Consider the following 27392-nt stretch of genomic DNA (forward strand, 5'->3'; position numbering starts at 1 on the left):
CAACTTAACAATGAAAAGACAACAAATAGACCAATTAAAAAATGCGCCAAGGATCTGAAAGACGTTTCTCCACAGAAGACTACAAATGGATGATAAACACATAAAAAAGATGCTCCACATCATTAGGGAAGTGCAAATCAAAACCACAATTAGGTACAACTTCACACCCACTAAGATGACTACAATTTTAAAAATAGACAATTTTAGGGGCGTCTGGGTGGCTCAGTCGGTTAAGCAGCTGCCCTCGGCTCAGGTCATGAATCCCAGGATCCAGGGATTGAGCCCCGAATCGGGCTCCCTGCTCAGCAGACAGCCTGCGTCTCCCTCTCCCTCTGCCTGCCACTGCCTACTTGTGCTCTCTCTCTCTCCTTCTCTCTGTCAAATAAATAAATCTAAAAGAAAAAAAAAAGACAATTTTAACAAGTGTTGGTAAAAACGTGTTAAAATTAGAACCCTCATACAATGCTGATGGGACTGTAAAATGGTACAGCTAATCTAGAAAAGAGTTTTGGCAGTTTCTCAAAAGGTTAAACAAATAGTTGCCATATGACCCAGCAATTCCACTTCTAGGTATATATGAGAGAACTGAATGCACAAGTCCATAAAAAAAGCCTACGCACAAATGTGTAGCAACACTACTCATAATGGCTAAAAAGTGGAGACAACCCAAGTATCAAGTAATAGATGGATAAACAGTATGTGCTATACCCATAAAATAGAATATTATTCAACTATAAAAAAGAATGAAGTATCAGTATGTGCTGGAATACAGATGAACCTTGAAATATTATGCTAAGTAAAGAAGCCAGAAACAAAAGGCCACATGTTGTATGATTCCATCTGCATGAAATGTCCTAAACAGGCAAATCCAAACAGACAAAAAGTAGATTAGTGGTCGCCAGGGCTAGGGCATGACTAAAAGTAGGTGTCAGGTTTCTTTTTGGGGTAATAAAAATGTTCTGAAATTAGAGATTAGTGATTGTTGCATAACTGTGAATACATTTTAAAAACTAATTGTGTACTTTAAAAGAGTAAATTTTAGGGTATGTGCATTACATCTCAAGAAAACTGCTTTTTTCCATTGCACTGCTTTCAGAGCTATTTGAAAAGTCAGTCTCACCGTTCAGTGAAATCATACTTCTTCAAGTGTGGCTCCAAATGACATGACCCACATCTACCTTCCAACCCCATGAAAAATCCCATCAAAAAATAAATTTTCTAACACTGAGAATATTTTAAAGAAAGTACCACTAGTTGACGGTAATTCCAAATTAATTCCAAAAATGTTCTAGGCAAAAGATACATTACTGGAATACATACAGTCTTCCAAGGTAACTGCCACTACACTTGCTGCTATTATTTAAATACCTCAGTTCAGAATTGCTTAAAAAGACAATCCCATTATTTTATATTTACACCTAAAATATAGTCAACTTTTTACTTGTAGTATACTATGAATATAACAACACCAAAGGTTCATTGCTCAAAGAACATAAAAAAAACACTGTCTACATGTCCTACTCTAATTATAAACTAAACACCAAAACTCAACATCTACTCCCAAAATAATTAAAAACAAGAAACCAAAGTCCTGCTTACAGTGGAAGTAGTGAAATATCATTGGCAGTATCATCTCGGAACATAAAAAGTCACTTATTTGGGTATGACTTACAGGTTTTTTGGTTTCTATCACAAGAAGAGATGGTGGTCTTTCATTGGATGACTGATTTGGAGGATTTTTCTGATCTGCAAATCTTGAAGATGGCTTATAAATTTTACCTCTTTTTTCATCTGTTTCATGTTCCTCTGAAATTTAAAATAGTAAGTTTCAAAACTAATTTTCAAAAATAATTTCATATTATTTGATTTTTTATTTGAAAATAAACATAAATTAGTAAAATGCTTTTAGCACTAAGATATATCACTACTGACAAAATATGAAGTTAAATTCCTATTACCACCTTACTCTCCAAAATACTAGTCATTTTATAGTAAAACTATGAAACATATTAAAATTTTTGCAAAGTGTTATGCTGTATTCAACGTTGAAAGGTACTATTTTTTAAATTTATTTGGCTCCAATTTATGATTAATCCACATCTGGCCATTTAAGCTGCTAATTAATAATTAATATCAACACTAGAGGGTGCTGGTAGAAAGGAAATGTGACATTCAAAGCCACCAAACATCTTTCATAATTACCTACAATTATTCTACCAAGACTTTTGGGGTTTGCTCAAGGACTATAATATTCACACTAACCTTTAGCTGCATTAACAACACCTCCACGCACAAATGTCTTCACTTTATTACCATCACTTCCTTCAAAAGCGGCAAGAAATTCCTCATAAATCTCAGCAGCTGCCTTTTCATCTTCCTAAATACACATGAAAATACTACTACTTCATATGAAAAATATTATTGTACATAGGGCGAAATTCATTAAGGAATAATGTAAACAAAACCTTTCTCTTCGCTAGCAAAAGCAGGTTTGGCAGTCCTAATAGGTAATATCTAATCTTTAGTAGATATTAGATACTAATTAACATTGAAACTAAGACTTTGATCCTCTACTGGCAATTTGTGGAACTAGAAATTCTGGATCCACTAAGTAAATTTAGAGACATTAAGAGTCAAAATACACTATCCTATTAATGTTTTTGATGTTTCCAAAGCATGATGATTTAATTCAGTGATTATAAAGATTTCCTTCACAAACCACAGACATGAGTATTAGAAGATGAAGCAGCAATAACTCCACAGCTGGCATTAGAAAAAAAGCTCCAAAGAACCTTGACAATTTCAATTATAACTCTTCACAATGTCCCCAAAACATGTATGCATAGAAGGCCAATGGAACAGAACAGAAAAAAGAGAAATAAATCCAGTAACACTTGGAAATTTAGTATTCAATAAAAGAAGCATCTCAAATCAATGGAGAATAGATCAACTTTTCAATGAATGATGTCGGGATAACTATTTGAAAAAAAGACAAAAGTGAACCAATTCTTCACATCATATACCAGGAGAAACTGCAAATGAATCATATTTAATTTTTTTTTAAATGAAACTATTTAAGGGATGCCTGGGTGGCTCAGCGGGGAGCCTGCTTCTCCCTCTGACCCTCTCCCCTCTCATGCTGTTTCTCTCTCTCTCTCTCTCTCTCTCAAATAAATAAATAAATAAATAAAATCTTAAAAAAAAAAAAAGAAAGAGAGAGTCTGAGTGGCTCAGTCGTTAAGCGTCTGCCTTCAGCTCGGGTCATGATCACAAGAGTCCTGAGATCGAGGCCCACATCGGGCTCTCTGCTCAGCGGGAAGCCTGCTTCTCCCTCTCCCAATCCCCCTGCTTGTGTTCCCTCTCTCTCTCTCTCTCTGTCAAATAAACAAATAAAGTATTTTAAAAAAGAAAAAGAAAAAACATGAGGAAATTCCTTTACAAGCTGGGAGTAAGAAAAACACTGAAAACTAGAAATCATAAAGACAGACTGATAAATCTGATTACATAACAATAAACAGTTTCTGGATGGAAAAAACACCAGAAGCAAAATAAAAAGACAATCGACAGACTGGGAAAAAACACTGCACCTTGTGTCATAGACAGTGTTAATATACTTAATATGCAAAGTTTCTAAAAAATAGAGATAAACTACTAATTTCTAGAAAAATTGGTTTAGATGTAAGAAGACAGCTCACAGAAACAAACTCAAAAGCTTTTGTGTAACCTTTTACACAAAACGTAAAAGTAAAGTAAGCTTTTTCAACCTTACTTACAAGAGAAATGCAAATTTAAAACTACACTGAGATACCATTTTTCACTGAGCAGATTGGCAAAACTTCAAAAACATCCTCTGTTGGCAAGGCTATAGGGAAACAACCTCTCGTACATTAATGAGAGAGATGTGAAATGTCCCTGCCCTTATAGAGAGCAATTTGACAATATCCAACAGAGCTACATTTATGCATTTACCATTCAACCCAGTAATCTCACCTACAGGAATATATCCCAAAGATAAACTAGCAAAAAAACTATATGCATAACACTATCCATTAACAGCACAATCTGAAACGGCAAAAGACCAAAACAAAAATGCCCTCAACAGAATTTTAGTGAATAACTACTGTATGTCTACACAGCTATTTAAAAAAACAAGGAATAGGGGCGCCTGGGTGGCTCAGTCGTTAAACGTCTGCCTTCGGCTCAGGTCATGATCCCAGGGTCCTGGGATCGAGCCCCGCATTGGGCTCCCTGCTCCACGGGAAGCCTGCTTCTCCCTCTCCCACTCCCCCTGCTTGTGTTCCCTCTCTCACTGTGTCTCTCTCTGTCAAATAAATAAATAAAATCTTTAAAAACAAAACAAAGACTATCTCATTATACCTGCAGTAATCTCTGAGATATAATGTTAAGTGTAAAAAGCAAGATGGAGAAAAGCACACTGTATATAGCCTATTACTGATCACTTAAGAGAGAGGAGTACAATATATATTTACACACTTGCTTATACAAAAAGAAGAGGCCAGAAAATAACTAAATCTTACATAGAAGAAGCAGTGGCGGGAACAGGGATACAAACCTCTAAATATACCTTGTGTTACAGATGTGACTTGGTGGTGGGAGCTGAAAATATCCCGGTCAAGAATCTTTGAAAAGCATTTCCCTACTGCCCATACACTTATTTAGACACATTTCCAAGGATAACTCAAAATACAATTTAAATATTACCTTTTTCTTTAATTCTTCTTGTTCCTTCTTACTTAAAGTTCGCTTAGCTGTACTCATTTTTCCAATACTGAATGCTTTCAGTTTGTTTTCTAGAAGAGGCTATGAAAAGAAATAAAAAGCATACCTTTACATACATTCTTAATACTATCTAACTCAACTGATACAGCTTAACTGATAACCAAGTCGTCAGATTAGATGACTTTTAAAAAGAAATTTCACCATAAAGCAGAAAAGCTGAGGCTACTCTTAAGCATCAAGTGCCTACCATGGGCTTGATTCTGATTTAAGTATTCCTTAAGGAATGTCTTCACTTGCTAATTCAAGGTCAATAACATAAAAAAGCCATTTTCTTTAAAAAAAAAAAAAAAGTGAAAAAGCAGAGAGAGATGCCAAGGCTTAGAACTCATTCAATCGACTTGCTGGCAGCAAGAATAAAAGCAGTTGAGAAAAAGTACAGATGGTTCTGAGCAAAAGAAGCAGTGAGGGAAAACATTCAAATGGGAGAAGGCAGCATATATTTCCAAAGTTCAGTAGCAGAAATCTAAATACCATCTATAACCTCCATTTCAGGTCCTACAAATCACATCACTTCCTTCTATAATTCAGTAAATAAACTCATTCTTCATCAATAATACTGATGTTTAGGAACATAATAATAGTATTTCAGGTTACAGCAGAAGTAAAATCATCTACAGATCTTTAGTTGTTCAGTTATTCATTTAAATGTTAGATTTTGATTCATAAACTTAAAAGACAGTAATGTCTATTAAATACGACCTAAAATATTAATCTGTAATTGAAATCCGAAGGTTTCGCTCTTGCCTACCAAAATGAGAAGTTAACCAATTACAAATTAGACTTTATCAATCCCCTGGTTATAAATAGGCTTGCCCCTGAAAGAAGCAGAATAGAAGAGTAATACTGCTACAAATTATTTTAAAGTTACATTAAAATCACTTTGAAAAAATAAAAGTTTATAACCCAAAAGTCAAATGAGGTTTCAGGAATAGATTCAAAATAAAGCATCTTTGGTTTTAATTTTAAAAGTTTAAACAAATGGTAAAATTACATATAAATTCAATGAAAAACATAATTTTACAAAACAAAATCAGAAGGGCTCAAATTTTATTTATATCCTAAGAGCTAAACCTACACACCACAGAGAAAAATGGTTAAGGGAATTATGGAATATCTACACAAAGAAATATAATCATCCATTAAAAAGTTCCACAGAATTTTTGCTAAAATTAAAAAAATTAGAACTGAAAACAGAGTATTTTAAAATGTATTCCTGTAAAATGGATCTCAGCAAAGTAAAAATATATTTATGCTTAGAATATTAAACAATAAAAATAAAGTGTTACCAATGTTAATACTGGCTGGTGATGACTGCCTTCTCTATATTTCCAAATTTAATTTTTATTAATTTATTAATTCCCCAAGTTTAATAACAAGAAAAATTATATGAAATAGAAAAACTAGAAAAAAGACTAAAAGAGCATGAGAACGCTTTGCAGATACACATAATAAAGATGCTCCCTCTTGGGCGCCTGGGTGGCTCAGTTGGTTAAGCAACTGCCTTCGGCTCAGGTCATGATCCTGGAGTCCCGGGGATCGAGTCCCAGATCCCACATCGGGCTCCCTGCTCAGCGGGGGGTCTGCTTCCCCCTCTGCCCTCTTCCCTCTCGTGCTCTCTGTCTCTCATTCTCTCTCTCTCAAATAAATAAATAAAATCTTTAAAAAAAAAAAAAATGCTCCCTCTCTGTTCTCATACTGCCCTGGGCACACTAATCAGAGTGAATAATACCTACCTCTGTTTACTTCCCATGGTGAGACTATAAGCTCTCCAAGAGCAAGAACTGCATTTTACCCATCTATTTATTTCCAGTGACTGGCATGTGGTATTTGATTCAGTAAATGTTTGGTACAAGGGAGGAACAATAATCTGACCCTTAACCATTTTATATCCAGGGATGCCTGGGTGGCTCAGTCGGTTAAGCGTCTGCCTTCGGCTCAGGTCATGATCCCAGACTTCTGCGATCGAGTCCCATATCGAGCTCCTTGCTCAACAGAGAGCCTGCTTCTCCCTCTGCCTGCCACTCCCCCTACTTGTACTCTTTCTCTTTCTCTCTCTCTCTCTCTCTCTCCCACGTGCTCTCTGGCAAATAAATAAATAAAATCTTTTTTTTTTTTTAAAAAACCACTTTAGGGGCGCTGGGTGCCTCAGTCATTAAGCGTCTGCCTTCAGCTCAGGTCATGATCGCAAGGTCCTGGGATCGAATCCCGCGCATCAGGCTCCCTGCTCTGCAAGAAACCTGCTTCTACCTCTCCCGCTCCCCCTGCTTATGTCCCCTCTCTCACTGTGTCTCTGTCAAATAAATATATAAAATCTTTAAAAAAAAAAACAAAACAGGGCGCCTGGGTGGCTCAGTTGGTTAAGCGACTGCCTTCGGCTCAGGTCATGATCCCAGGGTCCTGGGATCAAGTCCCGCATCGGGCTCCCTGCTCCTTGGGAGCCTGCTTCTCCCTCTGCCTCTCTCTCTCTGTCTCTCATGAATAAATAAATAAAATCTTAAAAAAAAAAAAAAATTTTAATACAAAACACTCCTTGGTTTTATAATTAAAATTTTCAATTTTAAATGAATCTTATCTCACATATAAGCTAAAAAAAAAAAAAAAAAAAAAATTTCCTTACATGAACTTGAGTTTATCATTAACCCAGATACAAAAAATAATGCTAGGGGCGCCTGGGTGGCTCAGTCCTTAAGCGTCTGCCTTCGGCTCAGGTCATGATCCCAGCGTCCTGGGATCGAGCCCCGCATCGGGCTCCCTGCTCAGCAGGAAGCCTGCTTCTCCCTCTCCCACTCCCCCTGCTGTGTCTCTCTCACTGTGTCTCACTGTGTCTCCCTCCGTCAATAAATAAATAAATAATCTTTAAAAAAAAAAAAAAATGCTATTTTCAAATAGTACATGATGAAAGAACCAGTATAAAACCAAAATATTCAACCACCAAATTCAATCAAGGACAGATTAAAATTATTAATCCTTTCTTATCTTTATCAACACTTACTCTTGAGAGATTCTGATGAGGAGAATCACAAAGGCTTTCACGGGAACTCTCATTCCTATAATTATGTTTTCTTGGGCTCTTAGGTCGTGTCCGACTTGGCACGTCACTATCTGAGGGTCCAGATGCATCCATCTTCAGGAAAAGTAAAACAAGTTTTTAAAATCACAGATGTAGTACTAAAACTACAAACAACCCAAATGTCCAAAGAGTGACAAATTTCACTATACACTATCAAAACTCTCATCCCTTAATATCACCAATGATTTCATCAGAAAAGTCTTTTGGTACAGGGAAAGTTTTCAATAATTCTAACTTGTACCTTGAAAGCTCAAATTTTGTATCATTAACAAATACTGTTTTCGGGGCGCCTGGGTGGCTCAGTGGTTAAGCCTCTGCCTTCCGCTCAGGTCATGATCCCAGGATCCTGGGATCGAGCCCCGCATCAGGCTCCCTGCTCGGCGGGAAGCCTGCTTCTCCCTCTCCCACTCCCCCTGCTTGTGTTCCCTCTCTCACTGTGTCTCTCTGTCAAATAAATAAATAAATAATCTTAAAAAAAAAAAAAAAAAAAAAAACAAGTAACTGTTTTCTTTGAAGTAACAGGTCTGTTTCCTTCTATCTGCCAAACATCCAAGTCTGATTAACCACAGTTTGTCAGTTGTTCCTTCAAGTAAAAATGGTATTCCATCAAAAAACAAGCCAGTTTGGGGCACCTGGGTGGCTCAGATGGTTAAGCGTCTGCCTTTGGCTCATGTCATGATTTCAGGGAGAGCCTGCTTCTCCCTCTGCCTGCCACTCCCCCTGCTTGTACTCTCCCTCTCTCTCTCTGGCAAATAAATAAATAAAATCTTAAAAAAAAAAGGAGCCAGTTTTCATTTCTCAACTTAAATAATCCATCAAGTACCTTTCCTCAAGACAAACATACTTTGAGAAGAGGTAGTGCCTTATATGTACTTCCCATTTCATCATACAAAACATTAAAAAGACCCATACACAGGGCAAAAAAAAAATTTTTTTTTTTTAAAGATTTTATTTATTTATTTGACAGAGAGAGACACAGCGGAGAGGGAACACAAGCAGGGGGAGTGGGAGAGGGAGAAGCAGGCTTCCCGCAGAGCAGGGAGCCCGATGCGGGACTCGATCCCAGGACCCTGGGATCATGACCTGAGCTGAAGGTAGTCGCTTAACCAACTGAGCCACCCAGGCGCCCCACAGGGCAAAATTTTTAATATTAATAATTTTTACTGCTTCATCAAGAACATTCTTAAGTGAAACTAGCATATTTTTACCTTACTGTGCCAGGTAGGGAAGAATACAATGACTACTAATACATTTTGACAACACTAGCTTGATTTATATTGGATGCCAACAGTTCACCCATCAATTGCTTTTGCACCATTAATGCAAATGACAACATGATGAAAAAGGCAAATGTCTTTGTATTATTATAAAATAGCTGACTCACAAAACCCATGAAAAATTCTCAGTAACCCCCAAGAGTCTGAAAACCATACTTTGAGCACTGCTATAATAACATGTAAAGGAATGTTTATTTAAGAATTATTCAAAATGTCAAAAAGCTTTAAACGACAAGTATATGCCCATCAACAGAGAAATAGCTTTAAAAATCATGTGTACTGGGCGCCTGGGTGGTTCAGTTGGTCAAGCGACTGCCTTCGGCTCAGGTCATGATCCTGGAGTCCCTGGATCGAGTCCTGCATCGGTCTCCCTGCTCGGCAGGGAGTCTGCTTCTCCCTCTGACCCTAGAGAGGGGTCTCTCATGCGCTCTCTCTCATTCTCTCTCAAATAAATAAATAAATAAAATCTTTAAAAAAAAAAAATCATGTGTACTTTCCCCTGTGGGATATTACAATGGCAGCAGAAAGACTATATTAGAGCTCTAACTGCTGACTTGCAGGGATTTCCAACAGGTATATCGTGCAGTGAAAAAATAACGTGTACAATGCAAATCATAGTCAATATACAAGTATACACATTTGTATATGTACAGAACTTTATAAGCACAATAAAAAAATAAAGATACATACATACTTGGTTTCTAATATGGTCTGAGGGGACCAACTTATACAAATAGAACACACACACAAAAAAAGGGCACCTAGCAAAAACATGACAGAAAATAGACACATACAATACAATAATATTTATCAAGTAAAATCATAAATATAGGGATACAGAGAGAAATTAAATGTTAAAAAAGACGAGGGTGCCTGAGTGGCTCAGTTGTTAAGCATCTGCCTTCAGCTCAGGTCATGATCCCAGGGTTCTGGGATCGAGTCCCACTTCGGGCTCCCTGCTCGGTGGGAAGCCTGACTCCCTTTCCCACTCCCACTGCTTCTGTTCCTGCTCTCGCTGTCTGTCAAATTAATAAATAAAATATTTTTTTAAAAAAATACAAAGACGAGAGGTGCCTGGCTGGCTCAGTCTGTAGAGCATGCACCTCCTGATCTGGGAGGACATGAGTTGGGGCCCCATGTTGGGTGTAGAGATTACTTAAATAAATAAATACTAAAAAAAAAAAAAAAAAAAAGACAAAGATTGTCTTTTATACTCACATGTGCATCTGAAGATCCAGATGAATGAACATCTGATGATCTGGTCTGCAATTATTAAAAAGTCAATATTTAAATGATCTAAAAATATATTATGCTAACAAAACAAGTATGTCTCAAGTTATATAGACTTAATCTTCCCAAACTTGTAGCAATTTCTCCTCAGCTAATAAAACCAAAGGAAATCTAGGACTTACAAAAAGATTGTGATCCAAAATAAATGTGCAAGTCAATTCTTTAAAATTCAGAATGCATATATGCCAAAATATGATACAAATGAGAGTAGGATATATTTGAGGCATAAACTTTTTAAACTGTAGACTGGAAACCTAACCACTATTTTTACAACAGCATTTTCGTGCAAAAGCTCTTCCCAAGTCATAAGATACACAGTTTACTGCCACAACACTGACAGAGCAGCAACTTCTTGCTATACAGCAAAGAAACTTCCCCTCCTTCCTCCAACTACACAATCATGTAAGAAGCAGATTCTAGTAACAAGAAAATCCACACATAAACCCTTAATGTAAAAGGTACAAATGCTGCTGCAGAAAGAGTTCAAAAAAAAGAAAATGCTTTTTTCAAATCCACTGCTGGCCACCATTTACAACTTGTTTTAAGGAGGCTGCTTCTAATTCAACATGCCACTATTGCTGACGGTTGCACAGAAAAAATTCAGTCTTCAAATAATGGCACTTCTCAACAATGTCAACTGTTAAAATTTCATCTTATTTTTTCTTAATTATCTACAGATCAAATTACATATGGCATACAATATTTTGTTTTTTCACTATGCAGACAAAGAAGCCAAGCTACAAGACTATTAACTAAATAACATGTGGTATCTGTCTGAAATTTTTACTTGGGAGTCCCAGAATTTAACTCTGTCATTGAGCTGCTTTTATTTTGCAAGGTATTGTGGGTAGTGAGATTTTACTTATTTTTATGTACAGTCAAATGTTAAAAGTGAAACCAAGAATCTTAACACCACAAATATCTGACCCTAGCTCCAAGTTCTAGATTTCAAATAAAATGCACAAGACATTATATTAATTTTTAAGAGAAAACTAAGGATTTGTAAGATATATAAAAGCGTAAATACAGTAAAACTCATGCAAGTCTACACAGTATTGCTTCATGTATCTTCTCTAAACTTAAGGCTAAGAGCAGCTGGTCAGATTTTCGCACTGAATGGATTTGTTCCTCTGAACTCCACCATGCTGGGCCCTAAGCAAAATAAGCTCAAGACAGCTAAGCACTGAGATACCTTCCATCACTTTTCTTTCTAGCCATCTTTTTCTATCTCCAACTTTTATTGTGTCCTTCCTCATTCACTTTCTTCTCCCATCTAACCTTTCTTAAAAGGCAAGATGGTATGGAAGAAGAAATTTTTTTAATATTTAAATTTAATTCTCTGAAACACACTGAGACACAGTTTGAAATGTGCCCATTTGCACACACTAAGAAATGAGAAAATCCAAGAGAATAACTACTCTTAGAAAAGAAAAAAAAATTCAGTCAAGACGCTGAACAGAGAAAAAAAAAATCAACTGCTTGCCAATATACTAGTATTAACCTGTTAGGTAACAAAAATGATATCCTATTTACAATAGTCAAAAGAAGTATAAAGCATCTAGAAACCAACAAAAGAAATGTACACAACCCAGGTGAAGAAAACACAAACTTTACAGAAGGAGTCAGTTATTCAAGTCACCTTTTGAAAAGACTCATCATATGCCGGGTTGGAAAACCCATTATTAAGACAATGTCAATTATACCCAAATTTATTTACATATTTAGTGCAATTTCATTCAACAGCTCTATACCCCAAAGGAAAATCTTTGCAAGGGGGCACAGGGGCTGCCAAAAATAATTCTAAAGGGGCGCCTGGGTGGCTCAGATGGTTAGGCATCTGCCTTCGGCTCAGGTCATGATCCCAGGGTCCTGGGATCGAGTCCCGCATCGGGCTCCCTGCTCTGCGGGGAGCCTGCTTCTCCCTCTGCCTCTCTCTCTCTGTCTCTCATGAATAAAAAAATAATAATAAAAAAAAAATAAAAAATAATTCTAAAGTTCACCCAGAAGAATAAGCATGCAAGAGCAGCTAAAACAGTGCTACCCTTTTCTTCTTTAATCTTCTATGCCACCACATCCAAATCATCATTTCTAGGATTTAAAAATAACAGCAACAGCTTACGAAGGTGCATCAGCTGATTTCAATTAACCTAAGATGGCACTGGTCACATCTACTGCAAACCAGACATATTCCACTGATTTGCAGCTGTAACTACACAGCATTCAGAATGGAACTTCTTTAAGCTTGAGAGACGCAAACAGTAGTTAATAAGATTTTTTAAATAACCAACTTCTAAAGCTAGTGGTCCAAGTAAACAGTAAATGTAATGCTATTTCAGAAACTGAACCTCTCCCTCTTCCTAACCTAGACCTGACTATATTATTTGTCTTGGGTTTGGTTTTTATGGTTTTTTTAACTGAAGAACAAATTAATGATGCTTACAGATCTCCTGAAGTCTAGAGCACAATTCTTCATCCATATGAAAACACCAAAAAGCAAGAAATGAATGGACAGAATTAAAGGAAGCTTAAGACAATAAAGAAGCAGACACAAGACAAATTTATCTCAGGGTAGAGAAAGCAGATAGCACAATGTGGTGAAGGATGGCAAGAAAATCCAAAAGAAAAAAGGATCACTCTTGTGACTGCTAAGGAGATAAAAGCTAAGCCAACTACACTATACTATATGGCCCTATATGTTGGTGGCTGAGAATAAAAACTTTTTTCAAGTTAGCAACCTAGCCACAGGAACATTCATTCCTCCAACACCATTTTGTGTCATCAGCTTTCCCTTCCCATTACTGACTCCTAAAATGTCTTCTTTCTCCTCTCGTCCTCTAAAGCATCAACTTACATCTCCACAAGTTTAACAATCTCTCCCATAGGGAGCATATCAACACCTTTATTGTACTGAGATGACTTCTAATTCTTTAAAAGATTTTCAACCTTAGTCCCTCTCCTGGGTTCCAATCTGTTCTCAAACTACCTCCTGGACATCTTCATCCAAATGTCTGCAAGCTCCTCAAACTCAATATATTTAAAATTCCTTCCAAACTAGTTTCTCCTATTGACCTTATTTCTGACAATGGATTGTATCTCTCAATCACTAATAATATGGAAGTAGTAAAATGCTTTTAAGAGCACAGATTCTGGAATCAGACTTCCTGGTTTTAGGACTTTGCCAGTTTTGTAACCTTGGCCCTAGTTCCTTTCCTCTGTAAAGCTGAATAGCACCCTGCCTCGTAGGATTACTGTGAAAGACAAAAACAGGTAAAGCACTTAGAACAGTGTCTAGCAAATAATAACTGCTCAATAAGTATTACCCAGCAACAAGCATGATAACAGGATCATCCTGGACTCCTTTATCCCCTCATAATCACATGAGTCAAATTCTGCTCATCCCGCCTCTAATCACAGCTCTTCAATGGGGACTCTTCCTTTCTAAAGACACAATTGTGGTCCAGATCTTCCCTTAATTCAACCATTTACTGGTACTATGCCTTACATCAGAGATATAAGATATAAAGTAAAATAAAGCTAATAAAAGAGTCAAGTAAAACAATGGCCATTAGAGCAGAGGGGGCAGGCAAATCTTATTGGGAGTGGGGAAGAAGTTAAGAAAGCTTCCCAGAGAAGATCTGAGATGAGATTTCTGCAACAATCCTCAATATTTATCAGGAGCACTGCAATAATCTTCCAAATGGTCCTCCTCACTCCCAAATTCTTCCTTAAGTACGCCCCAAGAATTCTTTCCTAAAGGATTTTCCTGCCTCAAATTTTCCATGGCTCTCTAATTTTACTCCGTAGCATTCAAAATCTCCACAATTTATCTCAAACTTATCTTTCCATCTCAGCAACTTTTATTCCCTATGCAAGTGCTCTATGCACTGACTAAATGAGATCACTTACCAATCCATTTCCCAGATTTATTTTTCTTTACTTCACCCATCTCTTTTTATATCCCTATCTCTATCCTTCAAACCTCTGCTCATTGTTCAGAAGAACTCAAATTCCTCTATTCTTCAAGCCTTCTCCTTCCCACCCTCCATTTAACCAGCTGTCACTTCTTTCTAAACTTTTAGATACCTCTACTTTGTACTATTATGTGCTGACTTTTCTTCCACTAGACAGCACACTGCCCAGTTTGTATAGTCTTATTTAATGTTTTCTTCCTCAAAGTCAAGCACAAGATCTGCCAAGTGATGGAGCCTCAATATACTTGTTGACTTAACCTACTGGAACAAGCACCTACCCAACAAAATTAAGTTACACTCCACTGTCAACATACTTTGCTGTCCACACACTAACAAGTAGCAGCTACCTACCTTAATACCACTCTCCAAAGCAAACCAAGGGCCACCTCTCGAAAAAAACCTTATAGAACACTAAGCCATGTACTATGTAAGATTAAAAAAAAAAACAAACCTGAAATGATCTTTAAAGTTACATTCCAAACACTACCAATACATGAAAAGTTGTAAGTACATTTTGAATATCCTGTAGTTAATCTAAATTAAGGAAAGTCTAGTGAAAAAATTTAACTCCTGAAGAAAGACAGCTAACAGTACCAAATAGCCTTGAGTGCTACTGGCAAATGCATCTTGCTTTTTGAGAAGTTATTTCAGCACAATATCTAACACACGGCTGGTCTGCAATAAAATATTAAAACTACTTAAAAACAGTATAAGAGGCAAGTTATTTGTAATATTAATATTTTCAAGTTTAATATCCTGTAGCCAAGTTTTTATTCTTATTTTAAAAAAATGATCTTTGTGAAAAAGTAGTAGAGAGGCAGCAGTCTTCAACTTGCACACCACATGAACCCCTCTTTCATATGCCACTAAGGCAAATGAGAATGTTCCACAGGTTTACTTTCCAGGAAGAAAAAAGCTTCAGGAATAAAATCAAAAGAAAATAAAAACTGGACTTTCAGAAAACAATCTAATAAGATGGGAATTTTTAAAAACCATACCAAGAGTCATACTGAAGCACCACCGCTGCAAATACTCAAGTTTCTAAAAGAGTACCAATCAAAAAGAAAAAAAAGAGTACCAATCAAGAAAACAGAAGTTCATAATTTCACTCTCCATCCACCCATAAAACTATCCACCTTATATTTTAAGATAAAGTTACAATCATACCATAACAAACTTTCACTCTAAACTAAAAGTAGCAAACCATGAAGAACCTAATTTTCAAGATTTGTGTTTCACTTGAGTATTTTACCGTATTTAAATCTTACATATCTTCAGGTACCATCAAAAGAATGTACACAAGCAGTAATAAATACCTAAGGATCACAAGCCTTGAATGTATCCTCATTTTACTTTGAAATGAAATGCTTTTGTTAATCAGCAATCAAAACAGTTCCTTAACCAATTCAGCACTAAATGCCCAAGGAAGCCCAGCTTTATTTTTAATTTATTTATTTTTCTTGAAGTACAACTGACATACAAATTGTATGAGTTTCAGGTATACAACATAATGATTTAGTATCTGTATATATCGCGAAATGATCACCACAGTAAGCCTAGTTAACATATTTCACCATGCAGAAATTTTTTTCTTGTGATGAGAGCTTTCAAGATCAACTCTCATAGCAACTTTCAAATATGCAATACAGTATTATTAACTATAGTCACCATGCTGTACATTACATTCCCTTGTACATTTTTAAATTAACATTTTTTCCTCAATGTGTAGAAATATGACTAACAAGCATCCCAACCTATATCAATGGGAATTTAACTACCAAAGAATGAGCATGAAACAAAAGAATCTGTTCATTCCATCTGTATTGCAGAATGGGTAACTCATCTGATCTCCCAGAGGAAAGAAAATCAAACCACAGAGATCAAAGGCTAGAAATTCCAAATACTACAGTATTAGCCAAAAAGATCTGATACTCTCTCCAATAAAGTCTGGACTTGTGTGAGAAATAGAAAGCAACAATGTGGGCAGTCATAAGATAGCTGACAACTCAGATTCTAAACCTTAGGATTTGAATTATCCAACATTTTGAAAAGTAATTACTTTTTAATTCCTCTAGGAAGAAAAAGGAGAGGGGGAAGGGAACTAAGATTTATTATGTACTTTATAAACATTAATTAATTTAATCCTTACATCAACCCTGTAAAAAAGAGATTACATCCATATTACAAATGAGCAAACTGAAGCTCGAGAGTTTAAGCAATTTGCCTTATTATCACAAATATAAGCAATTACCAATTCAGGATTTGAATCCAAATGTCTTTTGCTTGTTATCAAAATCCATAATCTTTAACTGCATCATGCAGCCCCCCATATTAATGAAGAAAATCACATCAATTATCACTGGAGTCCTGAGATACTCTCCTTTTACAGACATCAGTAAGGAATCTTTTAATAGCATGAACTGATGATAATCTAAAGCAATATATAAACTGAAAAGACTACTGGAAGATTCAACAATTTACTTACAGGAACAGCCACACACTCACAACCATAAGAAATATATTTTAGAAGGAAGCCTGAACATATACATTAAAATGTTTTCAATGTATCCAAGGCGTCAAGTAGGAGGTACTTAAAATATTCCTTTGAAAGAAACTAAAATTGTGAAGCTTATACGCGAATTATTACGGGTGTAGTAGCTTTAGCACTAGTTCCCTAACAGCAGCAAGCAGGGCTGTTTTTGTGAATCTGTTGAGGAAGTGGCCTGAATGATGTACCCAACTATTCCGCTCCACACCGACGGGAAACGTACTGGGGAGTGAAGAAACTAACAAGGAGTAAAAGTAGAATGTAAAACAGACAAAACGGGCCCTCTCCCATAGTTTCTACAAAATTAAAGGATGAGGGGTAAAGACATTACTAATTACAAACTATGAACATCATTCACAAAATGTCATAAAGATTATGATCTGGCACTGATAAAGCAAGTATAAAATGGGTTGTTTCTCAGAACAAACTAAACGCAGGGCTCTCCCAGTCCACCGTAAACTTAACTTCCTAATAACCGATTTATAATCATACACGCTCCGCAAGATGTAACAGTCCCTAAAACCTTTTAAGTGTTACACAGCTTCTTGCATTAGCATCAAAAAGCTTAATAACTACTTCGGGCAGTATCTATTACTTTTAATATCGCGTTCAAGATGAGAAACTCAAAAGTAAAAAATGATTAAGTAACCGGCCCAAGATGGCAACAAAGACCTGATGCTAACCACCACCTAACTACTGCTAAACTACTTCTACAGCTCAATGGTTTCACAATAGTTACACACGGTACCCTGTTAGCTCAAAATCTATTTAACAATCTTGAGTGGCTGCCAAGTCTTTGGAAATTCTCTTTTCGGTGGAACACACAACACGAAGATGAAGGAGACCCCGAGTCCCTGAAAACGCACCCTCAAAAAAAAGTGCTCATTTTGTACTTCCTCTTAAGTGAGATAAGACCACGTGTAGAGCGTAGCATTAACCTTGGCGATGCAGCTCTGCAAAGGAGAGCTGCTCCCGCCTCTGCACTTCCCACCCCGCGTCCCTCCATCATTGGTCCTCCCCTCACAACTTGCAGCCCTAGATGTTATTTATTCCCTGGAGGGCAAGAGGGAAACTGAGGGAGACCGGAAGCGTGTGAGATCTAAAACCAAAGAACCAAGGAAAGAGAGGCAAACACTTAAGCACCGGGAAGCGATTCCCGCCTCTCCCAGGTGCTGTCCGGCGGCCTCAAGAGATCAACAAACAGGAATACAGGGGCGCGTTTTCACGGCTTCAAACCTCAATCTAAATCCCTGACTTCACTCCAATGCCAAAGGCAGGCCGAACTACTCACGCCACCCACCCTGGGCCCGCCAGTCTCGAGCCGAATCCAGGCTGGGACTATAGGAAGACACCAGGCCTCTCAACCTGCGCACCACAGTGCGTCGGGGCCCAGGCCTACAGTCGTGACCAGAACATGGAATCCCACCCCAATCTCCTCCCGCTGGCCAGAAGCGTCTGTAGGCCCCAGATGACAGTGATAAACTCACTGACTTATGAAGTCCTCTAAGAAATTACCTTCGAACTGGCCTTCTGAGATCCGCCTGGCGTTTTGTCCGCCATCTTGAGCTTTGCCCCTCCTTCGGCGGCCGCAGCAGCACGGGCGAGTCGAGCGCCGAAAGAGTGGATTTCAGCGGAGCCCGCCAGAGGCGCCTGCAAGACTGAATAGTCGACTGCCGAGATAGGGAATTGGGGCGGGGCTGTGGCACGTGACTTCCGGTGGCAGTAATTTCCTCGGCCCAGAGCACTCCGCTGGGTTTCGTGGGTGTTCCGGTTGCCCGTGGAACTTGTGGGTCCGGGAATTTGGAGAATCTCCTTGTCCTGACTTTCAGGGCCGGCTGATATTTCACTTTTTTCCCAGCGCCCGCCCTTGGTAGGTGGGAGGCAGTTGAATTTGCTGGGTGAGGAGGGAACGGCTCCTTAAAGAAGACACGGACCGGTCGGCTAGGGAGGTGACTGGAGGTCCTGCGCTCCACGGCCAAAGACGGTGTCTGCGCCAGCTCCGGAGCTAACGCCATAGTGCGAAAGGCAAACATGTAATTTGCTCAAGTTACTTTCAGATAGAACGGTGCCTGGAGAGTGGAGAAAAGGAGCATTTGACCCAACCTGAGAATCCGGCAATAGAGTTATCCGATAGACTGTTAGGGTATCTACAAACTGGGTACAAGCAGAGAGCGGGAGAATGAGAGAAAATCATACAGTATTCCAAATCTAGCATACATGTAAGCTGTGTGTCATTTAAAAGTACACTTCATGGGTTAGTGTTTCCATTTTTAATCACATAAATGGAGGGGAGCACCGTAAGTTTTTCTGTACTTAGTACCTTTTTAATAGGATCTGTATTCAAAGAAAGAAAACTTGGGGTGGCTGGGTGACTCAGTGGGTTAAGCGCATCTGACTCTTGATCTCAGCATAGGTCTTAATCTCATGGTTGTGAGTTCAAACCTGGCGTTGGGCTCCACACTGGGCATGAAGCCTACTTAAAAAAAAAAAGAGGGAAAACTTGCTTGAGAAGATCATGCCTGAACTGAGCCGGCAAGGAAAATGGAAAGGGCATTCCAAGTAGAGGGAGTAGTTGAAATAAAAGCCTGGGGACATGAATCAGTACAGCCCGTTGTGCAGTCACCATAAGCAGTCAAGTTTTATTAGAAGAGGTATAGAAAGGGTCGTGACTGGAGAGATGAGTGGGAGCAAGTTCACAGAGGGCCCTAAAGTAAGCAGGGTGCTTAGGAGTTAGAATTCTAGTCTGAGATGAAAAGTGGCCTCCAACAGGGTTAAGTAGGGCTGTGATGTCAGACTTAAAGTTTTAAAAGATTGCTCTCAGGACTGCAGGAAAGGAAGAAGGATTCATCACTTTCTCTCCCTAATTAATTAATTCATTTTTAAGTGCCGTCTTGTGTATAAAATCCTTTCCAAAGTGTTGAGAGGTTTACAGAGACAAATAAAAATCACTGTCTTCCTATGATTTAACACTTAATGAAGAATGGGGGGAAAAAACAAAAGAATTAAACTGATGCTGCAAGGAGAGACCAAAGTGGTGGAAACCCTGAAAGAAGTAATTCTGAGAGTAAGGGTTGGGTAAAGAGATGGGGAGGTTTCACAGAAAAGGGAACATTTAAGCCAACTCTGAAGAAGTAAAATTTTGTCTGCTGGTTGGTGTTGGGGGGAGACAGAGGGAGTACTTATTACGGGATCTGACCCATGGCAGGCCCTCAGTAAAGGTTAACAGCTTCTGTTCTGTGTGAGCAGATGGGGATGGAAGAACAGACAAACAAGCAAACGAGATGATCAGAAAGTGACAAGTGCTATGCACTGAAATTATATTGGAATGATGCTTTGCAATCTCCAGTCCAATTGAATTTATTTCCAGTCTCAGGTTTTATCACACTTTTTCAATTCCGGGCTTCTTCTCCTACCCTCATCTTGATCTCTAATTGAAAAGCGAATCAATTTTGCGCTCTTACTGAAGATGTCACTTCCTCCAGGAAGCCTTATAGACCTCCCTCCCCCACCAAGCCTGAGAGACTCTGCTTCTGCTTCCATAGGAACCTAATACTTTCCCACTCAAAATGCTCATCAAACTAGACCTTAATTGTTTACAATCTAGGGTTAGAAAGTGAAATCATCAGCTGAGATGAAGGAAGAAGGAGTGGGACTGGCTGTGCCTAGTCATGTTCCGGCAATGCTGCAGGCTGACTTTTCTATAAAGAGAAAAAATGCATGTTTTTCATTCAAATCCCCAAAGTTCTACTTCTCACAAAAATAATGTTTGCCCCTAAAGAGTTAGAAATAAAGGAACACAGACTTCTTCTTTCTCTTCTTTTTCATCAGTAAAGTCCCAACAAAAGCCAGACAAATGTGACCTGACAATAAGTAATACATAGGCCTTTATTAAGGCCTAATTAAGTACACTTTAAAAAACTCAATCACGGTTACAAGCAAAGTTCTCCTCAACACATATATGTCATAAAATCTTGGCCCTATTACTCAAACCACAGATTAAGGAGGATGACAGCATGAATCATCCAGATGGAATATTACAGAATCTGGAATTTTTAATTAGATTCACAATTAGTATTGCCAAGGGACTACACATAAATAGTAAGAAAATTTTACAATTTACTACAATTAGGATTACTTTTTTATGATCACACTAAAACGATGCTTTTTGTCTCCTTGTAATGTGTTGGTTCTCTAGTCCCTGTCATCTGTTTTAAAGGGCTCTCCCTGCAGCTCTGTTCAACAGAGTTTGCAAAGTAGTGCCAGATGCAATCCACAAAGGTGTTTTGTTTGGTTCAACCGGGGAGGTTTTTGTTCTTTGAAATTTGAGCTAGCATTTTTAAATTGGGAGATTTTATGTTTTTATACTCCAGGTTTCCAGCATTTCTTGAAAAATGGGAAAGTTGGGCGCCTGGGTGGCTCAGATGGTTGGGCGTCTGCCTTCAGCTCAGGTCATGATCCCAGGGTCCTGGGATCGAGTCCCGCATCGGGCTCCCAGCTCAGTGGGGAGCCTGCTTCTCCCTCTGACCCTCTCATGCTGTTTCTCTCTCGCTCGCTCTCTAAAAAAATAAATAAATAAAATCTTTAAAAAAAAAAAAAAGAAAAGAAAAGAAAAGAAAAATGGGAAAGTCTATGGGACACCCAGGTGGCTCAGTCAGTTAAGCGTCTGCCTGCTGCTCAGATCACGGTCCCAGGGTCCGGAAATCAAGTCCCGCATCGGGCTCCCTGCTCAGGAGGAAGCCTGCTTCTCTCTCTCCCTCTGCTGCTCCTCCTGCTTGTGCGCTCTCTCTCTCTCTCTGAAATAAATAAAATCTTTTAAAAAAGAAAGGAAGGGAGGGAGGAAAGAAGAAAAGAAAAATGGGAAAGTCTGGCAACTCAGTGGAGGTAAGCCACAGCGACCTCTTGGGAGGGGAGCTGTGCACTCCAGTTCACCAGACCTTCACCATACACATGGTGGACAAATGCCCCACACCTGGTCTGCTTGTAGGCATTTGAGTTTTCTACTTCTTGGGTACAATTTAAGTCTTACTAGTGGTGATGAACAAAACATTCAACAGTCAGTCCCCCAGCACCAATGAGAACGACTCATCCGTCAGGCACAAAAGGCTCAGTGCCTAAGACCCACAATACTTGTAGGAACCTCCCAAATGTTAAATTTCTTTAAAAATGAGAGGGGGAGGGGCGCCTGGGTGGCTCAGTCGTTAAGCATCTGCCTTCGGCTCAGGTCATGATCCCAGGGTCTTGGGATCGAGCCCCACATCGGGCTCCCTGCTCCGCCGGGAGCCTGCTTCTCCCTCTCCCACTCCCCCTGCTTGTGTTTCCTCTCTCGCTGTCTCTCAAATAAATAAAAATTTAAAAAGAAAAAAAAATGAGAGGGAGAAAGAAGGTGGATTGGAGAGGCTGAAACAAAAGCATTTAACAATATACACAATAAAAAAGACAGACCTTACAAAGGATTGCCCCAAAGCTAAGATCGCCTGTAGTGTGCCAATGGACTGTTCCTACTTGGTGGCACTTAAATTCTACAGAATTTTTTAAGCAGCTTCTTCCTGCTCTCTAGACTTCAGGAATAGAGCCTGGTGAAAGCACAATCCCATCCATTTGTTTATTTGGCAGTTAATGAATTTCTAGCATGTGCCAGTGATAAAGGATAGTTGGAAGGCAGACAGGCATGGACAAGGGGCCCCCACCCTAAGAGGAAACCACCCTTAAAAGGATTTTACACCACCCTGGGAGGAGCCCTCCACCCTTTCCTATGTGATAGATGACAAGAACCTGATTGGATGACAGGCACAGGGAGGGTTAATCAGATTAAAACAGCCCGCCAACAAGCGCATAAAAACCCCTAGACTTAGAAACTCCCGTGGCAATCAGCTCGGGTCCCCTCCGTCCTTGGGAGCTTTGTACTATCACTTTGTTGTCACGCAGTAAACCTTGCTTTGCTGCCCACCACTCTGTCTGGTCTACACTTCATTCTTCAAAGCAGCGTGACCAACAACCATGGGCACTGACTGAGAAAAAATCCTGTAACACTGGGCTCTTAAAAAAAGAAGATAAAGAGGGAGAGAGAAGCAGCTAAAAATCAGATTTAGCTCTTCCACTAAGAGAAATCCCAGCTGCTTCTAGGAATAGTCAGGGAACAGCCTTCAAGGAGGGTGTATTCTGTGTGAAATTAAAGATTCTTTCTGATAAACTTGACTGCCTGTCCACCCCACAATGCTAGCCTGACAAAATTTCAGTGGCAATAGCAGTTTCTCCCTTTTCTCCCCTCCCCCACCAAAAAATTATTACCCGACTTAGTTATTGATGGTATCTAGAATTCCTTTGACAATAGTAATTAGCAGAGGCTTTTTTTTTTTTAACTAAAAATGCCTGGGAAATAAAAGATATGTATTTTTTTTTAAATAAAGCTTTCTTTATTTTTTTTTAAGATTTTATTTATTTATTCATAAGAGACAGAGAGAGAGAGGCAGAGGGAGAAGCAGGCTCCCCGCTGAGCAGGGAGCCCGATGCAGGACTCGATCCCAGGACCCTGGGATCATGACCTGAGCTGAAGGCAGACGCTTAACCATCTGAGCCACCCAGGCACCTGGAAATAAAAGATACATAAAAATGGTGTCAACAAGCATATAGCCCAAGAATGGGCTCATGACATGTTGAAGATAATAAAAATTGCTATTTTAGCTATGATCCTGGTGAGAATATTACCATGAGCATGCTATCATGAAGTAATTATTTTATCAATGAGATAAAACCTAAGATGGTCTAAATGGGGTATTCTGGAAATGGTGTTCCTAAGTGTGTGTGTAGGTGTATGCATGTGTGTTTGTGGCAAAGGTGTGCATTCTGAAGGACCCATGGCAAGTCAAGACAACTGGCAAAGGGCAACATCTCCTAGGGAGCCCTCACTGGCCATGACCTGGCAGTCCAAAGGTGGGCTTGGCTTAGATCACCAAGAGATCAGGCCTCAGCTTGTGACCTGCCTTCTGCCGGTGGGGAGCCTACATATCCCCATGAAGACTGAAATTCTTAAGACAAGACCAAGTAATATAAAGGCTAGGTGAAGAATAAACTTATGAAGAGAAAATGAAACTACTACTTCCCTTATCAATTTCACTTGGTTGCCAATAACAGAAGTCCAAGTGTAGTGGTCTTAAACACATAAGGCGTGTGTGCCTGGGTGGCTCAGTCGATTGAGGTCTGCCTTTGGCTCAGGTTGTAATCCCAGGGCCCTGGGATGGAGTCCCACATTGGGCTCCCTGCTCCTTGGGGAGTCCGCTTCTCCTCTGCCCCTCCCCCCACTCATTCTCACATTCTCCCTCTCTCTCTCTCTCAAATAAGTAAATAAAATCTTAAAAAAAAATTAAACACTTAAGGCTCTATTTTGACGTTATCATGGTAAGTCTATCAAAAAATATAACATACCATTCTTCTTTTTCAAGTTTTGTTCTGTTGACTTTGCCTATGTCTTATTTTATTCTTCTTGATTTTATCTTTTCTGTTGTTACTGCAAATAGATTGTTTTTCCATTATTTATATATGTCCTAAGTAATTGTTGTTTATATGTTGATTACTATACCTTAATGTTGTGTCCAGCCACTTTGCTGAATTCCTTTATTATTTGTATAGTTTTTCTGTTTTTTCCTCTTAGCCTTTCAGGTATACAGTCATATCATTTGCAAATAATTGCAAATTTACCTCCTCCTGTCCCTTTCCCCACCCCATCTTTTGTTTTTCTCTTGTGTAGTAACAGCCAGACCTCCAGAATAACATTAAGTAATAGTGGTACTAATGGATATCCTTGTCTTGTTCCTGACTTTAATAAGAATGCTTTTAGTGTTCTTATCAGGATAAGGCTGACTTTTGGGTTGTGAGTTGAATTTTTATTTTTTAGCTAACCATGTAACTGAAAATACATAATTTTAAATTCTCATAGAAAAGTCAGCGACTCGGGCGCCTGGGTAGCTCAGTTGGTTAAGCGACTGCCTTCAGCTCAGGTCATGATCCTGGAGTCCCTGGATCGAGTCCCACATCGGGCTCCCTGCTCAGCAGGGAGTCTGCTTCTCCCTCTGACCCTCCCCCCTCTCATGTGTTCTCTCTCATTCTCTCTCTCTCTCTCAAATAAATAAAGAAAATCTTTAAAAAAAAAAAAAAGAAAAGAAAAGTCAGCGACTCTGAGGATATGCCAAAGAATGCCGTTGGTCAGACAAGATGGTTAGAGAAACACTTACATGTTAAGAAAAACCAGGACATCGGGGCCCCTGGGTGGCTCAGTCGTTAAGCGTCTGCCTTCAGCTCGAGAAAAACCAGGACATCTCAATGACTTGGGACAATAAAGGAACAAAGTAAAAACGTCCTGCTCTCTGCACCAGGGAGAATGGGAAGTGGGGAGGGCAAATGAGAGGGAGGACATGTAGAAATCTATGTTAGCTTCCTGTTGCTGACATTACAAATTACCACAAAGTTAGTGGATTATAGCGACACAGATGTATTATCTCATAGTTCTGGAGGTCGGAGTCTCAAATGTGCCAGCAGGCCTGTGTTCATTTGGAGGCTCCAGAGGAGAATCCTTTTCCTTGCTTTTTCCAGCTTCTAGAGTTCATCTACATTCCCTGATTCATGGCCCCCTTCCCCATCTTCAAAGTCAACAGCATAGCATCTTCTCTCCTCTCTGACCTCCTTACATCTTTTCTCTGACTCTAACTCTACTGCCTCCCTCTGATAAGGCCCCTTGTGATCACCCTGGGCCCACCATGACAATCCAGGATAATCTCCCCATCTCAAGAGCCTTCACTGACTCACGTCCACAAGTCCGCTTGCCATGTAAATTAACATATTTGCAGGTTTGGGGGGTTAGGATATGGACATCTTTGGAAGGCTATTGTTCATTCCCCCACAGGATCTAAATGAACTTTCTGCTTCTGTGTTTTGTCGCTGGTTGGCAGGCACAGCTTTGATTCCATCAGAAAATTGACGTAGGAATGGTTCTAATAAATACGGTGATGCCAAACCAATTGGGTTCTTGAAATTGTTACTGGGGAATTCAGTGGCTGTGGTTCCAGTGAAGAAGGGTTAAGACAGGTCCCTATTGTCAAAGACTTACAGGGCATAAAGGAGACAAGTGTGTCACAATAAGAGTGTCCTAAGTGAAGACTGAAATTTTAGTCTGATTTATTTCCTGCTGTATCCTCAGTGCCTAGAACAGAGTAAGCACCAAGCAGGCACTCGGCAAGTATTTGTTAATGAATGAACTCTCTATCAGAGGCGGTTTGGGGGAGCTCAGAAGATTAGCACTGCAGAAGAGGAGAGGGAAGACCTCATGAAGGATGCTGTAGAACTTTTGGGCGTGTCTGTCTCAATCTCAAGACTTCACATTTGGGGCGAACTCCCAGGAATTAACTAGAAGCTGCTCAGAGAGCAGAATGAGGACCTTACAAAACGTTGTCTCATTTTAAGAAAATGCAAATTTTTTCTGTTTGGGCAGGCTTACACGTCTCTCTTCATGTACAAATTTTGAAATAATGCAACTCTCCTCTCATCCCCAATGAAAAAACAATTTTCAAGAATTGTGTAATTTCTACACAGGCAGGCTCAATGGGCTGCAAACATCTTTTACTGTTTGCCACCTGGAGGTGCTACTGCAGCTGGTAAGCAAAAACAAAAACAAACAAAAATTTGTAGGTATCCCAGGAACACACACAGAACCTCTGTGATCATGTTGGTGCTCTTGTCACATTTTTTGCTACAGTGAAAAATCTTTCTAGTATCCTGTTGTTGTCCACCAAGCTTTCATTGAGCAACTGTGCTAGGGCTGTTGCTAAAAAAAAAAAGTGCTAAAAAATAATTTAGAAGGGGAAGTTAAATGTGATAAAATCATGGAATACCGTGTTGTTCATTTAGGAGCAAACAGTCCACTAAATTTTAGAGATAACAAGAATATTAGAGACAACATTAGAGATAATATCTTTATAGTCAGGCTTGCTCTATTTCTCTAGGAAGGCAGGGACAGGGCTGAATCCCGCACCTATTTCCATGCTTGGCACACAGTAGGAAAACAATATATATTTGTCGAATAAATAATAAATAAACATGGAAGATCACCTATAAACCACCTGATAGCTCCCAACCGCATATCTATCCTCTCAGTTTTACCCCTACCTAGAGACCAACAAAAAGTTCCTGAAACCAAATTCCAAAATCACAGCAATAAGTTTCTGAATAGTTTAGCTCAGGTTAGCTGCTCATTTTTGGTCTAATCAACGGTGCCACACAGTTCAAGTACAAATGGCTCCCAGAGGCTCACCATGGGATGAATGAAGACTTGGGGGAGGAGGATGTGTGAGCTAAAGTTAATTGTAGAGTGTATGAATAATAGGTGTCAGATACATATACAATAGTTTTTCATATGTTTGCAGATGCTACTGTACTTGATAGGACAC

General features: G+C 39.1%; 1 protein-coding gene across 3 annotated transcripts in view; it reads right to left on the bottom strand.

Annotated features, from left to right (window-relative positions):
* Positions 1 to 18621, bottom strand: part of U2SURP (U2 snRNP associated SURP domain containing) — a 53967-nt gene extending 35346 nt beyond the window's left edge. For 2 of the 3 annotated variants that reach the window (XM_045903632.2, XM_045903631.2), the window contains exons 1-6: positions 18472 to 18621; positions 10366 to 10410; positions 7793 to 7924; positions 4723 to 4821; positions 2263 to 2377; positions 1673 to 1806 (exon numbers count right to left, since the gene is read on the bottom strand). In XM_045903632.2, coding sequence (XP_045759588.1) covers positions 1673 to 1806; positions 2263 to 2377; positions 4723 to 4821; positions 7793 to 7924; positions 10366 to 10410; positions 18472 to 18516 — 570 coding nt within the window. In that variant the 5' untranslated portion in view covers positions 18517 to 18621. Of the gene's footprint in view, positions 1 to 1672; positions 1807 to 2262; positions 2378 to 4722; positions 4822 to 7792; positions 7925 to 10365; positions 10411 to 18471 lie in introns of those variants that run through there. The other variant, XM_064586801.1, reaches the window with a different exon arrangement.
* Positions 18622 to 27392: the final 8771 nt, after the last annotated feature.

Source organism: Mirounga angustirostris, unplaced genomic scaffold (assembly GCF_029215605.1).
Source record: "Mirounga angustirostris isolate CCGP_5_RB_7025 unplaced genomic scaffold, mMirAng1.0.hap1 SCAF_1, whole genome shotgun sequence".
Lineage (NCBI taxonomy): Eukaryota > Metazoa > Chordata > Mammalia > Carnivora > Phocidae > Mirounga > Mirounga angustirostris.